The sequence below is a fragment of the Schistocerca nitens genome, chromosome 1, assembly GCF_023898315.1.
Source record: "Schistocerca nitens isolate TAMUIC-IGC-003100 chromosome 1, iqSchNite1.1, whole genome shotgun sequence".
NCBI lineage: Eukaryota > Metazoa > Arthropoda > Insecta > Orthoptera > Acrididae > Schistocerca > Schistocerca nitens.
This window is the reverse complement of record NC_064614.1, coordinates 1,095,039,940-1,095,054,978: the sequence shown is the minus strand read 5'-3', so window position 1 is coordinate 1,095,054,978 and position 15,039 is coordinate 1,095,039,940. Positions and strand designations below refer to the sequence as shown.

The window sequence follows — 15,039 nt, the reverse complement described above, 5'->3', positions numbered from 1 at the left end:
AGAGCAGCGGACAAGGAACTAAAATGTGGCGACTATTAACACAAATATAGTGGTGAAGAGAAGCATTATTTTGTAAAATAACAGTCACTAAATTAAAACTACTGTATCTAAAGGTTTCAGCTATAATCTTAAAGAGGCTTGCTGAAGTGTTAATTTTATTCATTTTGTGTTTTGTGACAGTTACTTTATAAAATGTGACACTGGGGGGGGGAAACATAATAATGGTCTACAGCCATGGAAGCCTACATTAGTGGTGATTGTTGTTGCTCCAGTGCCAAACTTGCATTCTTCATTATTAACACAGGAGCACAATTCCCTCTTTCAACACTACAATGTGCACGATGAATCATGAGCACAGTGTATTCTTAAAACCATGTAGAGACAGAAAGGATGGCCAGAACTTACCTCAAGAAAGCACAACACCTAATGTTGCTGACACAAAGTAACAAAAACTCATAACAGCACCCCTAATTGTCAGAACAACAAGTTACTTTTTTTAGGGAAAAAAGAGGAATCACTTGGTAAGATCAGACAAGAGGACAGGTCACTTAAAATCCATACTAAGGGGGATCAACAAGGCATTTTCTTCTTTTTCTTTCGTTCTATGCAGTATATATCAAAATGAGGATCAACTCAAGAAAACTACGAAATTACGAGGAGACATTATGGCTGGGCAGTACTTACCTTCAAGAGGCAGAATTCCACTTACTTCTAATGAGTCTACCGGCAGTACTAGAATTTCACCTCTTCCAGGTAAGTAGTGGCCAGCCACACTATCTGTTTGTACCTTTTCTTTCCTACCCTTTATTGTATTAATTATCTGATTGCCACTTCCTTTTTTAGTCTACCTTTACTTCTCATTCTGGCCCTCCCAATAATCCTTTAAATTAAACTATCATAGGGTACTGTATATTGTGCACTCCAAGTGTAGTGATAAAACTGTTGATCTGAGACAAAGCACTGGTTCCCAGTCAGCAAGTAATCCAAAACCAAATAATTGCAAGAAATTCCTTTCTCACAATTGCTCATTATCTTTCTTTGAAAATGTATTTATATCAAAGAACTTATTACTTTATTTTTGTGAAGAAATAATGCATGGTAGTTACTATTTTTCCATTCACTGTCAGGTGTTAGCAAACAGGTATGAAGTGAGTACTCCAATCAAGCCAAACTTGCTTGAACATCCCTAACCAATAGCATAAGACACATGAACAATAGGTGTAACTTAATTAAGATGATCTCTTATTGGAAGATTGCTGAATGAGATGAATGATGTAGTGAAACAGAGCTCAAGAAGACCATGCTGGAAAAGTTATTTTTTTCCACTACATTTACTGCCAATGTTGAACAAGACTTGACTGTGGACTCCACAAGAGAGCAAGAGATTTGATTATAACTCTAAAAGGGGCTCAATTTAACGAATTACTCCAGGTATCGACTGCTGGCAACATTAGAAAGTGAAATAACTGAATTTGGAACAAGAGACAATCTAACAGTAGATGGAAAGAACTAATAAGAAGAAAATATGTATGCAGAGAAGATAGTGAGAAATTGATGGAATTATTATCAAATTTGTAAAAAGCAACACAGAAATGGAGGAGGTAGCCTATAATAAAAAAAAGAGACATTAAAGCTGAAAGAGAAAACAAACTACAGTCCCATCATACATTTAAACATGTGTCACCTGTTAATTTGAATATGGTTTTCAATGTTTGGAAAGCAATAGTAACAACCATTTCTTGCTTTCCAAGACATAAAAAAAACTTTCCATACGACAAAATATTGAAGTCTCACTTACACACACAATTGTATCCATGAATAAATCCAGTTAAAACATATAAAATGTACTAGCCCATTACTCTATAATGCTTAAGTCACAAACAAGCTGAACAGAAGAAAATAAAATTACCTATCTACTGACTGTTCTGACATAGATGTTCAGTGGGGTTTTAAAGTCAAAAAGTTTTATCCAATATTCAAAATGTTTTGCTGTCAACACATTAGGGGGCTGTTTTGAAAATAGAAGGTAACTAAATCAATCTGTGGGCAATGCTGACATAAATATGTCAAGCCACTTGTCTCTTGAAAAGAGTGCTCAGCAGTAAGAATCTCAGTTTCATATTTTCCAGCAGATGGGGTTTTGATCGGATATGTGTGTAGAACACACTAAATGTTATGTTACTTAAATATCTTCTGGTTATTAATGCTGTTATATTACATGTTAATAAAATATATATGAAAACATAAAGAAGCTGCTTGGTTGACATGTAACCTAACAAAATGTAGCAGCCATACAGCTGCAAGCTTGCAATAATTCCTTCACTAGTGGAACAATGAAGGCAAATTCTTCATATCCAAAATTTCTTACCACAAAATATTTATTATTACAAAATTTCTGTCCTTTATTATTTACACATTTGATGTGTTCAAAGTGTCTAACTATAAAATAGGAACATCATCATTTCCCAAAGTTAATATCTGATAATAAATTTCTTTCTTGTATTTACAAAAATCTAAAACCAAACACATAAGTCATAAATATTTAAGTCAGTCAATGTAAACAGTCATACAGATTTCTCTACTAAAATATACTTTGGTCATACAAAATTGTAGGCTAATATTTTACAGTTTAAAAAATAGGAGAAAAAATGAGAGTAACTAATCATGACTGGTATTTGCTCGTGAAGAAAGAGCCATCACTTTGCGGCTCAAGCGAGCATTGTGCTCACGAAGATGTGTTATTACATCTGCCTGGCGTTCTAGAAGATCTTGCAGATGATCACTGTGTATCCTGCAGGTCAAAAGAATCTAAATTAATTTCAATACAGAAGATGCTGAAGCAAGTAATGTACATCAATCATTTGAATACATTTTTTAGTTACAAAGATTCCATCCTATAATGCATCCCATACCCTCCCCTTCCCCCAAAAAAGAAGGAAATTTCTTCTGGCTGTATTAAAATTACATCTTGGACTCCTTAGCTTTCATTTGTTCTACCCATCTCTTTATTTATTGAATTCCATTTTGCTTTACACAAGTGTATCTTCACATACTTCTCTAAGCTTAAGTGCAATCCATCCAGAAAAAAAAGTAGAAGAACCTGTACTTAAGGAATTAGAGTCCCTACTTAACTGGAATTATTTAGTTCAGTATATTTCATTATATCTGCCTAAAGACTGCTCCCTCATTCATTAACATTATTTGGTCCAATGTATTACATTATATCTCTCTAAAGACGGCTGTTTCAACATTCTTTCATTCTTTTTTTCTGTGTTCTTTCAGAATCCAGCAGGAATTTCAGTTTCAACACAATGAAGTTAGTGTCAGTTCCGCCTATTGCAAGACTTCCCTTTAAAGAGGGTAAAAAAGAGGCTGGACAAGAAGTATCATACCATGCTATGGCTCAAGCTCTTTCTCATGCACTGTCCTCACTCACTCACATTACAATATTGTATTAACACCAGAATGATGCTGAACATGTTTAAAAATATATCTATAGCCATATTTTGCAAACTACTGATATGAGAGTAGGAAGAAGCATATGTTATGCAACTGTTGGTTGCAATGATGATATATTTGTGTATGCAGGGTGATTTGTTCCACCGTGTACAAGCTCTAGGAATCGATCGATGAGAGGATATGGAACAAAAAAAGTTATGTCTGGAAATGCATAGTTTCCATGCTAGAGACCATTCATTCAGCCATACATTGTTACAGAGACCGTGGTCTAATATGTGCTGTACCATGCAGTCACAGTTACAGTATGTGTTGAAAATAGTTTCCATGTTCCTCAATGCACGTGTGTATGCACCGTAGCATGTTCTATCTGATGCGTTCACATCGGCCACGCTGCATCTGAAAAGTGTCAAAGGCAGCATAATGGGCTCTACATACACAATACTTTTGAGATGGTCCCATAACCAGAAATTGCACGGGTTGAGATCCAGCGAACGAGCAGGCCATGCAACTGGGCCCCCTTGTCTAATCCACTGACCATGGAAGACACAATGGAGATGCGTCTGGATGTTAATGGTGAAATGGGCTGGAGCACCATCACGTAGCAGCCACATAACCTTTCGAATTATCAATGGCGCATCTTCCAGCAGGGACGGCAAAATAATCCACAAGAAATGTCAATAGTTCTGGCCCTCCCGAGGCGACATGGAAGGAAGAACACTCCCAAAATATGGTCGCTAATTGTTCTGGCTGCACCGATGCTGATGATTCGCTTCATCATGTCATGGGGGTTCTGCATACTATTCCACAGATGACTGTTATTAAAACTGAAGATACCACTCTGCATAAAGGTGGCCTTATCTCTGAATAGGATGGATGACACAAATCCTGGAATCATAGTTACTTGATGAAGAAACCAATGACAAAACTGCTCCCAATGTGGAAAGTCTGTCACTTGTAGGACCTGCATAAGGTGTAAGTGATAAGGGTAGTAACAGTTATTGTGGAGAATATTTCACAAGGTCGTCTGGCTTATCCTGTACTGGCAGGCCAACTGCCTGGTGCTGACATGGCGGTCACCTTCCACAGTGTTAATCACATTTTCCTTTTCTTCCATTTACCTTTCTCTAAGTAAACACCATGTCAGCAAGTTCTCGATTTGAATATGGAATTATTGTGTGCAAAGCTGTATCACATCCACTACAAGGTGAGTCAGCAAGGGAACTGAATCGGACACAATATCACCAATTACTATGGTAGGAGAGGATGCTAGGGCATGGCGTATGAGGAACAGTACTATGCTCTAGGAGGGAACCATTGCATATTGTAACTGTGGCTGCCTGGTACAGCGTATATTAGACCACAGTCTCTGCAACAAAGAATGATTGAATACATGGTCTCTAGAATGGAAACCATGCATTTCCGGATGTAAGTTCAATAGACCTTTTTTGTTCTGTGTCCTCTCACTGATCAATCCTTAGAGTTTATAGACAGTGGAAAAATGACCCTGTATAGAGTCAATTTTCTCCACTCTGGACATATATAAAATAGCTGTAAATATAAAACTTACTGAACACACATAGAAGATACCACTTTTCAAATAGCTGCTGCTTTCCCAGTCACAAGTCAGCAAATAGTGTGGTACAAATAGTTCCCATGTAAAAGAGTGTCTCTTTAATATTTTGAAGACCAACACACACACACACACACACACACACACACACACAGAGAGAGAGAGAGAGAGAGAGAGAGAGAGAGAGAGAGAGAACAAGGAATGGAACAAAAAAATTAAAAAAAAGAAAACATATTCATGATATTCCAATCAGTTTTAGAGACAATATTTGTCAAGGAATGATTATTAGTGATGACTTATCACTTATAAAGTTCACTGAAATGTCCAAAAGTTCACACGTCACCACAAATAGAATTGCGATAAGCATCTGTGTTATCATTTGTCATGTACCAGCTCCTCCGCCATTGCTATTACAATGCTTTATGAGGCACAGACATGAGACTTGCTACTCAATTCGTGCTCGCCAGTGCCAGACGACGCAGGGCCATCCGCCACATGGCAGCATGATCAAACATTAGAGAACAGCATCGCATCGCATCACGGCCTCATGAGCCGAGGAAGATCAGTGATGCTGTGGCTCACCAGCAAACAAACTACTCTCTCTCTCTCTCATTTCCCTATTGTACTTCAACATAGTTACTTACTTGGAGTCTGCTCTCGGGAACTAAAAGTGAACTGTATTGTGAACTTGGTCTAGACTGTACTCTGGAACTTGTATGGAACATCAGATATGTGTTCTCATTAAAACTGTTGGATCTTCGTATGCATACTACACTGGCAATGACAGTGTTTGGGCTTTTGTGTGTCTTTATTGCTGATTCAACAATGACAGTTAGTGTGTCCTTTGTGGTGGTACTTCAAAGCTTATTTCAACAGCAACAGGAGAGCCAGCAGTGCTTGGAATTTCAACTGCAAGAACACATGGCTCTGCGGGACAGGGTGTTGATGAGACTTCTGACTCAACCACAACAGCTTCCAGCACATCTGCCTCCCTTTCATGCTTACGTTGGCTCTGCTTCAGGAATACACTTCCCTCTCATTTGATGAAATGTGCTGCTTACTGCTAGCATGCTCACCAAACGTACTGTGCTTGGACAGTGGAATTACAGGATCTTAGTCAAAAGTGGTGATTTTTTGCCACTCAATATAAAGAGTCATACACTGGCACTATGGTCAGGGATACTATCATTAGGTCGGACCCCTACAAAGAGGTTCACCAATGGGTGCTGAAATTTGAAGACACAACCTTGGAAGAAGTACTTTCAGTTGCTCAATTGTTTGACATTTCCCATGTGGTGGGTTGCCAATTGGAATCCAGGGCAGACATGGCTGCAGTAAACAGTGCCAACAGCAGACGCTTAGGTTATGGCATGTCCTCTGAGGTAAAATTGTGGCAGTGCAGCACACCCGTAAGTCACATTCCACACGTCTGCAGTGGGGTGCTCCCTGCAAGCCCCTTGCTTTTTGCCCTACTTGTTTAGTTCATTATGTCTGGCCTGACTGCCCAAAGTGTTGGTCTTCCTGCTATAACTATCGGAAGAAGGGACACATTTGGCAGTGTGTGATGCTCTGCCCATTTGCTCTGCAGCCTCGGCTCCCCACTGCACAGACGTCAATGTTGTGAGCCCTATGGTGACATCCTTGTGACAGTATCCAACAGTTGTGCTACTATTGTGCATATCAATGGGAAGCCACTTTAGTTGCAAGTCAACACTGGCACCACGGCTTCTCTCATTAATTATCACACATATGTGCACCTCAGTGCCCTGTCACTGTCACCAACTATGCATCATCTTGTAAGCCGGAGCAGGCAACAGATCCCCATACTTGAGCAATTTATGGCAGACACAGCATGCAAGACTGTGGTTCACTTATTAACCTTTCTTGTGGTGAACAGTGTGTCCACTGACAACTTGTTTGACTTGGGTGCTTTCATGGCCTATGATTTTACAGTCTCCGATTTGGTTCACCTGTTTTGCAAACTAGTGATGTACCAGGAACTTTAAGAACTCTGCAAGTCATTTTCGTACATTTTTTTTTGCCTGGGCTTGGCAAAGTTAAGGACTTTCCTGCTTGTATTGCCCTTAAACCAACGGCATAGCCTCATTGTTTTTTGGACGTGGCTGTACTGCTAGCAATTCATGACCAGGTCAAGCAGGACCTAGGCAGTTTGTCATCTTTGGATATGATTGGACCTGTTCCATTCAGCCAATGGGCTATGCCACTAGTGATCATCACGAATCCATCTGGCAAGCTCTGTATCTGTGGTGATTTTAAAGTGACAGTCAATGCACAGGTGGTGACACATCCCATCCTGTGTCCAGATGAATTGGAGGTGAAACTCACAGGGATCATTATTTTTCAAAAATAGATCTTTCTAAGGCATATTTGCAGCTTCTATTAGATGAGGCACCTCAGCAGTTGCTGGTGGTCAATGGATTGTACAAATACAAATGGTTAGCCTTTGACATACCAAGTGCACCGGCACTTTTTAAATGTTCCTTCAAGCAACTCGTTAAACACATTCCTCGTTGTATTAACATCTGCATGATATTGTGGTCATTGTCCCTCCAGCGAGGAACATCTTCGAACATTTGGCTTCTTTTTCAGAACCTACACAACACAGGTCTCGAGTGCAGTCTGGATAAATCGTGCAAACTGCTGCCATTGCTTCTCCTCTAAATCAGTTACTAAAAAAGAGTGTACCTTTTATCTGAACAGCTGCCTATGACCAAGCATGCACTATACTGAAAGACAGTGTTCATCCAGCCTCTTGCTTAGCCATATTTAAGCTGGGTAAACATGTCCCAGTTTGGGCTTGGGGCTGTTGTTGTTCATCACATTTTTAACAGTTCAGAGCAACTGATAGCTTTCACCTTAAAGATGCTCAGTGTGTCACAGCAAAATTATTTCCAAACTGAGGAGGAGGCCATCATCATTATTTATATGATCAAGAAATTTTATGTTTTTATACATGTTGTGGAACTTCAACTTGTCATAGATAACAAGCTGCTCTTCACCCTCTTTAGCCACTTGGCGTATCTACTGGATACGACAGACCACAAGCTGCAATTATGGGGCCCTGTTTCTCAGCTGTTACAGTTATGAGATTCACTTACACCTGATGGCTCAGCACTTCAACGCAGATGCCCTCTCTTGTTTCTTATGGGTTCTGACCCCTGCACTGACCAGAAAGAAAGCCTTTATTTTTATTTTGGGAGGAAGCTAAGCAGGCAGTGGATGGCTTTCCTTCAAAGAGCTTACATATTGCTGACATCGTTAGCACAGGTTCTTTTTCACCAGGTGAGGCAGCGTATAGAGGTAGGGTGGCCAGAACGGCCTCCAGCAAGGGCATAGGACCCCGTCCGTAATTATTTTGTGCTGATCCACAGACTGATTCTTATTAACAGTGTGATATTGTTGGTCAATCTCACATCCCTCCATAGTGCCATCCTTCAGTTCTTGCATCACAGCTACTGGGGAGCATCACCTATGAAGGTGCTTGCTCGCTGCTATGTATATTAGCCAGATGTCGAATGACAAAATGAACACAATTGTGTGTTCCAAATAGACACTCTCCAGTGATGTTATTTGCTGTGGCTGGAACCCATGCAGCCATGGAAACAAGTTCACTTAGATTATGCTAGTCACTTCTTGGAAGCATTTTGATCGATTGTCATGGATGAACACTCCTGCTTCCCATACATCATCAACTGCTGCCCCACGATGACAGAGTCTCATATCTTTTCCATTGAAGGTCTTCTCCACACACTGGTGACAGGTAACGGTCCACAGTTAATCTCTCAGACCTTTCAAGACTTTTGTGTGCAGCAGGGCCTGCAGCATGTCAAGACACCTCCATTGCACCTGTGTTCATTGGGGAGACAGTGTCTCATATGGACCTTTAAAACACAGATAAAGAAATACATCAGGGATACTCCAATGGAAGAGGCACTCATGCTCTTTCTTAGTTTCTACAGCTGGAGCTGCTGCATGGATGCCAGCCACACACCTTGCTGCACCTCCTGCTGGTGACTCCTTGCCCACCTCCTGCGTCGCTGGGACCCCTGTCTGGGTTTGCGCCTTCGCTTGTCATCAGTGATGTATTCCAGCACTGGTTCATGGGAAATGGAGTCAGCATGTCTTTATACTACAGATGGAAGGCAGCCTGGTGGCCAGCCATCGCAGTCAATTACATCTTTGGGTGGGGGAAGCACACAGACCGGCCCATCTCATACCTCCCACATCACTCCACTTGGATCCTGATTTTCCGTTGTCTCCTCTGCCTCTTGGGCATACCCTCCCTCTCTTGACTGGTCCCTTGCATTATGCTGCCCTTTGCCCCCAACACTTCACCTGCTGTTTTTTCCCAGCCCTCCACATGAGGGGACTGGTGGCAAAGATGTCCTTGCGTGAGAGGAGACACTGAGTGGACCACTCGAGGCATCACAGCACATTCTCGCTCCTGCTTCTGAAGAACTGGATGTTCACATGATTTCTGCTCCAGCACTGGGGACCCTGGTGGCTGTCAGCGTGGAGTTCAAACATAGCAGACTCATCAATGTCAGAACCAGTTCCAGCCCTATTCTCCAGTTGCTGCCAACAGAGTGATTCTGTCTGTGCCTTGCTTGGTGGCTTCTGATGCCTGAGAGGCAATGGACGGCACTTTCTTCGCCACAGTAAATGGTGCAGTGGGGGGTGAGGGGGAAGGGGAGGGTGGGATGCCTGGTCAGCACTGATGCAATGTCTTCCTTGCCCCTTGACCCCAGGGGAAGAGGACTGTGGTAACCCTCCATGTTACCACTTGTAATGTATTGGCGCCACTGCTACCACAATTCTGCACGAGCTACCAGTGCGAGCCATCGCTACTGAACTTGCCTGTGCCAGTGCCAAGTGACATAGGGCCAGCTGCCAGGAGGTGGCATGGTCAAACATAAGAGGACAGAGCACTGTCTCACAACCTGTGTGTGCCATTGCCAGTCAACACCAGCATGACTCACCAACACACAAACAAACAACATATCACACCAGAGTGAAGAGCTCTCTCTTTCATTTCGTTATTGTACTTCAAAGTAGTTACTTGAACTCTGCTCTCAGAAACTAACTGTGAACTGTATTGAGGACTCATCCTGGACTGCACTCGGGAACTTGTATGGAATATTGAATTTGTGTTATCATCAAAGCTGTTAGGACTCTAAGTGCGTATTTACTTGTCTGTGGGTTACTACAAGGATCACAGCAACCTGCTGTCATGGAAAAATCACTGTTTGTGTTTTAGAAGCTTTCCACTGTGATTTTATCATTAATGTACAGTAGTTTCATCATAATATAAACACTGATGAAATGAATCATGAGAATACGATTGGTCACTGAAAGGACAGAAGATTAAAGTTTAATGTCTTGTTCGTGAAATGCTCATTAAAGACAGAGCACAAACTCATAGCAGATAACAATATAAAAGAAAATCAGCTGTGCTCTTTTCAGAGGAAACATCCTGGCATTTGCCTTCACTGATTCAGATAAATGACAGTAAACGTAAGTCTGGGCAGATGGGATTTGGACCCAACTACTCCCAAATGTGCATACTGTGTCAAAATCAATGGGTGTAATACTGAGGCCCGACAGCTATAAATATACTGTACTATGATGCTTGTATGAAATGAAAATAAGCTGGTGTTGTGTGAGAAAAATTCACTACAGATGTAAACCGTAACTTAATTTTTTACTCCTAACCAGCATATGCCATGGAACAAACATTGTATCTGCAAATAAGTTGAATTTTTTGATAACAGTTTAAGATACAGATTTCAAATTGTAGCTTACTAGTAAAAGCAACTGAATTTTTATCGCTGTCAAAATGGCAGCATAAAAAAAGAGATAAAAACAAAGGGATTTTGAGGTGGGGAGAGTAGCCTTCGAAACACACTTGTCATCATTTGCTTATGACTTTTCCAGTGTTTTGCATCATCATTTTCATGTACTCATATTTATAGGCTGAGTCAAACCTTGAAAAATGCAATGTACTATTGAAAAGTACTATGCCATCAGAGTCTGTGTGGGACTCAAAACATTAGCTACGAACACAAAGTTCATGATTCAGAAAGTGTATAGAAGTGAAAGCCTATAAAAACTGCTGCTTTCAGATGACTCAAGTACTTCAAAGATGGTTAAGGGAGTGTGGGATGTGAACTCCATACAGGATGCACCATCCATCAGCAGGAACAGGGAAAATGTGCAACATGCGTGTGATATATTGAACTCAGCCCAGTAGTAAGTCTTCAAATGATCACAGACCACACAGGAATTGATAAAATGACTGTGCACATCATCTTTACCCAGGATTTACAGATGAAAAAAAAAATTGTGTCAAGCTCATCCCAAAGCAATTGACACACAATTGAAGGCAAAACTGTGCTTCTTTGTGAAGATCTTTTACAGTGCCTTCAAAGAAAACTTCAATTTTTTTTGACAATGTGATAACTGCTATAAAATGTGGGTTTCTGAATACAACCTCCAAATAGCACACACTAGCATCCTCTCACTAAACTAAGACTCAAATGAGCAGTTCAAAGGCCACAGTCATGGTCTTCTTTGATGCAAAAGGTGTGGTCCATCATGAATCTTTACATAAGGGGGACAACATCATAGCTGCTTTATATGTGGAAGTGCTGCAAAAACTGAAGGGAAGGGTGAACTGAGAGATGCTAGACACTGTTCTGAATTGGATGCAGCCACTAAAGGACAATGCACGAGACTAAAGCTTTGATGTGCTGCTTGAGGGACACTTTGTAAAAGTTCTTCTGGGAACCTTTCAACCTGTCAGAAGTGCGTCGATGCTGAGGAGCCCTGCTTTGAAGAATTTTAATTGTTTGTAACAATATCTTCAGTATACAGTATTCCATAAATTTGGACTCATTACTTTTTATAGACACCCTGTTTATAAAATGGACATCAGACGGACGATATTAGATGGAAGATATTAAAATCTGGAACATAATTAGCAAAGACAAAATTCTTGACGACAAGAATTTTTTGTCAGAAAGGAGTGGAACAATATTCTGCAGCTCATTAAGGCTTTATGAATCACATTTCTGTAAGAGCCCACTTGACAGATAATGAATACAACAATTTATAAATACACAGAGAATACTAAGTAAAAAAAGTCACGAACATACCTGTAACCAACTTCTGAAGCACTACGTTGTCCTTCTGTTTCTCTTTGTAACAGCCATTCATCACGTTGCGCATCAGGTAGAGGACATTTCTTGTTAAACTTGTACACCTTTCCTAGTGTGTGCAGAGATATTATGCCATTACAGTATGCGTAATAATACAAATGAATGTATAAATGCTTTTACTTTTCAATGTTTCAAAGCAGAGAGAAAGCAAATCAATATGAGGTCATTCTGAACCCCATTACAACTACTTAATTTTCATAATAAAAACTGGCTCCAAGTTTGCAAAGCAGATAAAACTATAATTCAGTTATATACATTACTTTTGAATCTTATCCGGGCAGAAAAATCCAAAAGTGACTGTTAGGCAAAAGATTAAGGAAACAAAGATTTGTTTCGGATGCTAATTAGGAAAAAACTGCATAAGCAAATACGAGTAAGTAAGCTAGAATACAGTGATACAAGAGGGACAACAAATATGTGTGGGGGTCAGGGGAGCGGGGAATTAATGGGACTGTAGTCATTGTCTCACAAGTAATGATGAACAATGTAGTAACCATATGCAATGCAGTTCTAAAGAAAGAATAACATGTTGAGAGAGGAAAACTCATCTTGTAACAAAGCAGACACGAGCAAAGATGGATTGGAGATTGAGGTATTTTGAGAGTAGGTTAAACCAAGTAATTGAGGAAAGTTAACAAAAGTATCCAGTATGAATTTTCACTCTGTAGCAGAGTGTGCACTGATTTGAAACTTCCTTGCAGAGTAAAACTGTGTGCTGGACCAAGATTCGAGCCTGGGATCTTTGTTTTTCTGAGCAATTGCTATGCTAACAGCTATCCAAGCACAACTCATGTGCTGCCATCACAGTTTTACTTATGGGTCATGAGTCATAGTTGGAGAGCTCAGTCAGTAGAGTACTTGTCCATGAAAGGCAATGATCCCAGATTAGAGTTCTGATCCGATACACAGTTTCAATCTACTGGGAAATTTCAAAATAAAAGTAGATGATAAAGACGATACAAACAGATATGAAACTAAATTAAGCATTTCCAAATACTGTCTGTATGAAACACTACTAACAATTTTAGATCTGCAAATATGGTTCTCAGGTTTGTTACCAGATCGTATTGTGTAACTCGCACAATATTTCATCGATGCAACTGCTCGACATCATCAGGTGGTGGTAACTGCTGCTGTCACTGCTGCAGGGTGTGACTGATGATAATTGCATGGCAGCATCGGAATATGTCATGCCGGGAGCAGGAAATACGCGTGCGTAGGAAGACGCTCGTAGTTGGGGGAAAGTGGTGTTCCTAGTGCCCCCTGCTGGGAGCCGCTGGGAGATGGCCAACGGCATACATGAGTTTGACAAGTTATGTAATAAGAGAGGTAGATTGCTGTGCACTATGGCATTTTTATTGAGATGCCTTGACAAGCAAACTGTCCCAACATTTGCTAAATTTAAACATCATATTGAATCTGCGGCCACTGTTAGAATTAAATGACATGCAACTGTAGCCCTAGTGAGAGAGAGGGTACGTTATACAAGACGGGAACTGCACATGGTGTCCACAAAATTGTTATCACTGCATCTGAAGATCTTTTCAAAACTCTCAGCATTATTCTGGGATTGGATAGATAGCACTACATGGGCGCCAGCTGACTGGTCAAAACAACAGGCTAAGGTCCACCAAATGTCCAAGTATTCTCATCTCAAGGCTCAACAGCAAGAAGGGAATGCACCACATCAACACACCGTATTTAAGCTCATGGATAGAATCCTGGATGACGCAGCTGTTGCAGTGCTCGAGAAAGGTTTGACCTATGCACCAACACCACGGACAGCTGCAATCCGAGACCTCATAGCTGGCATAGAACAGGCAATTTTCAAGGTTCCCAATGATATTGCTGAAGAGATTAGGAGGGACACCCGCTGAATTTTAACATGAGCCCCACCAAGCACGTTCAACATCAGCTCAACAGAAAGGAAGTCTCTATGAGACTTGAGAGCAGACAAAGAACTCATCATTTTACTTGTTGACAAGGGGAACACCATCATCCTCCTCTCACGAGTTCAATACAACAGCAAAAAGGAGATGCTGCTCGACAATCCTGCCTATCGCAGGCTAAGAGAGGATCCGACTGACAAAATCCAGAGAAAAACATTAGATCTTCTCCAGAAGAGTTCTATTCCTTCTAAACTGACCAAAAGCTGATGCCAACAGGCTGCAGTTCCCCCAAGACTACGGCCTACCCGAGATACACAAGGATGGGACACCTCTTCACCCAATAGTGAGCAACACTGGAGCTCCTACTTATTTTCTGGCCAAACATCTTACTATACTGCTGGGACCTCTCATAGGCAAGTGTGATCACCATATCCGGAATTCAGAGGACTTCATAGGGCGCCTGAAGACACTCAAGCTACAAGCATCACATATTTTGGTTAGTTTTGACTTTATATCTTTGTTTACGAAAGTATCTCTGCAGGACTCGTTAGAGCTTATCAGCAGCCAGTTTTAGAGAGAGATTGTGGCATTATTTAAACATGTGCTTACTTCAACTTATTTCTTATTCAATGAGCAGTATTTTGAACAAGTGGACGGTGTCGCCATGGGAAGTCCTCTGTCTCCCTAGGTGGCCAACTATTTTATGGAAGACTTTGAGGAAAAAGCACTGCAGTTGGCAAGTCTCAAACCTTCTTCTTTCTGGTGGTATGTAGATGATACACTTGTAGGTGTGGCCCCATGGAAGAGACACATTATCTGTGTTTCTCCGGCATCTGAACTCACTCCATCCCAATCTACAGTTCACAATGGAAGTGGAAAAGGA

General features: G+C 40.9%; 1 protein-coding gene across 1 annotated transcript in view; it reads right to left on the bottom strand.

Annotated features, from left to right (window-relative positions):
• Positions 1–202: 202 nt before the first annotated feature.
• LOC126198682 (transmembrane protein 192) overlaps positions 203–15,039 on the bottom strand; it is a 38,902-nt gene continuing 24,065 nt past the window's right edge. The window contains exons 6-7 of the mRNA XM_049935181.1: positions 12,205–12,316; positions 203–2,791 (exon numbers count right to left, since the gene is read on the bottom strand). Of these exons, the coding sequence (XP_049791138.1) occupies positions 2,659–2,791; positions 12,205–12,316 (245 nt within the window). The 3' untranslated portion in view covers positions 203–2,658. The remainder of the gene's footprint in view (positions 2,792–12,204; positions 12,317–15,039) is intronic.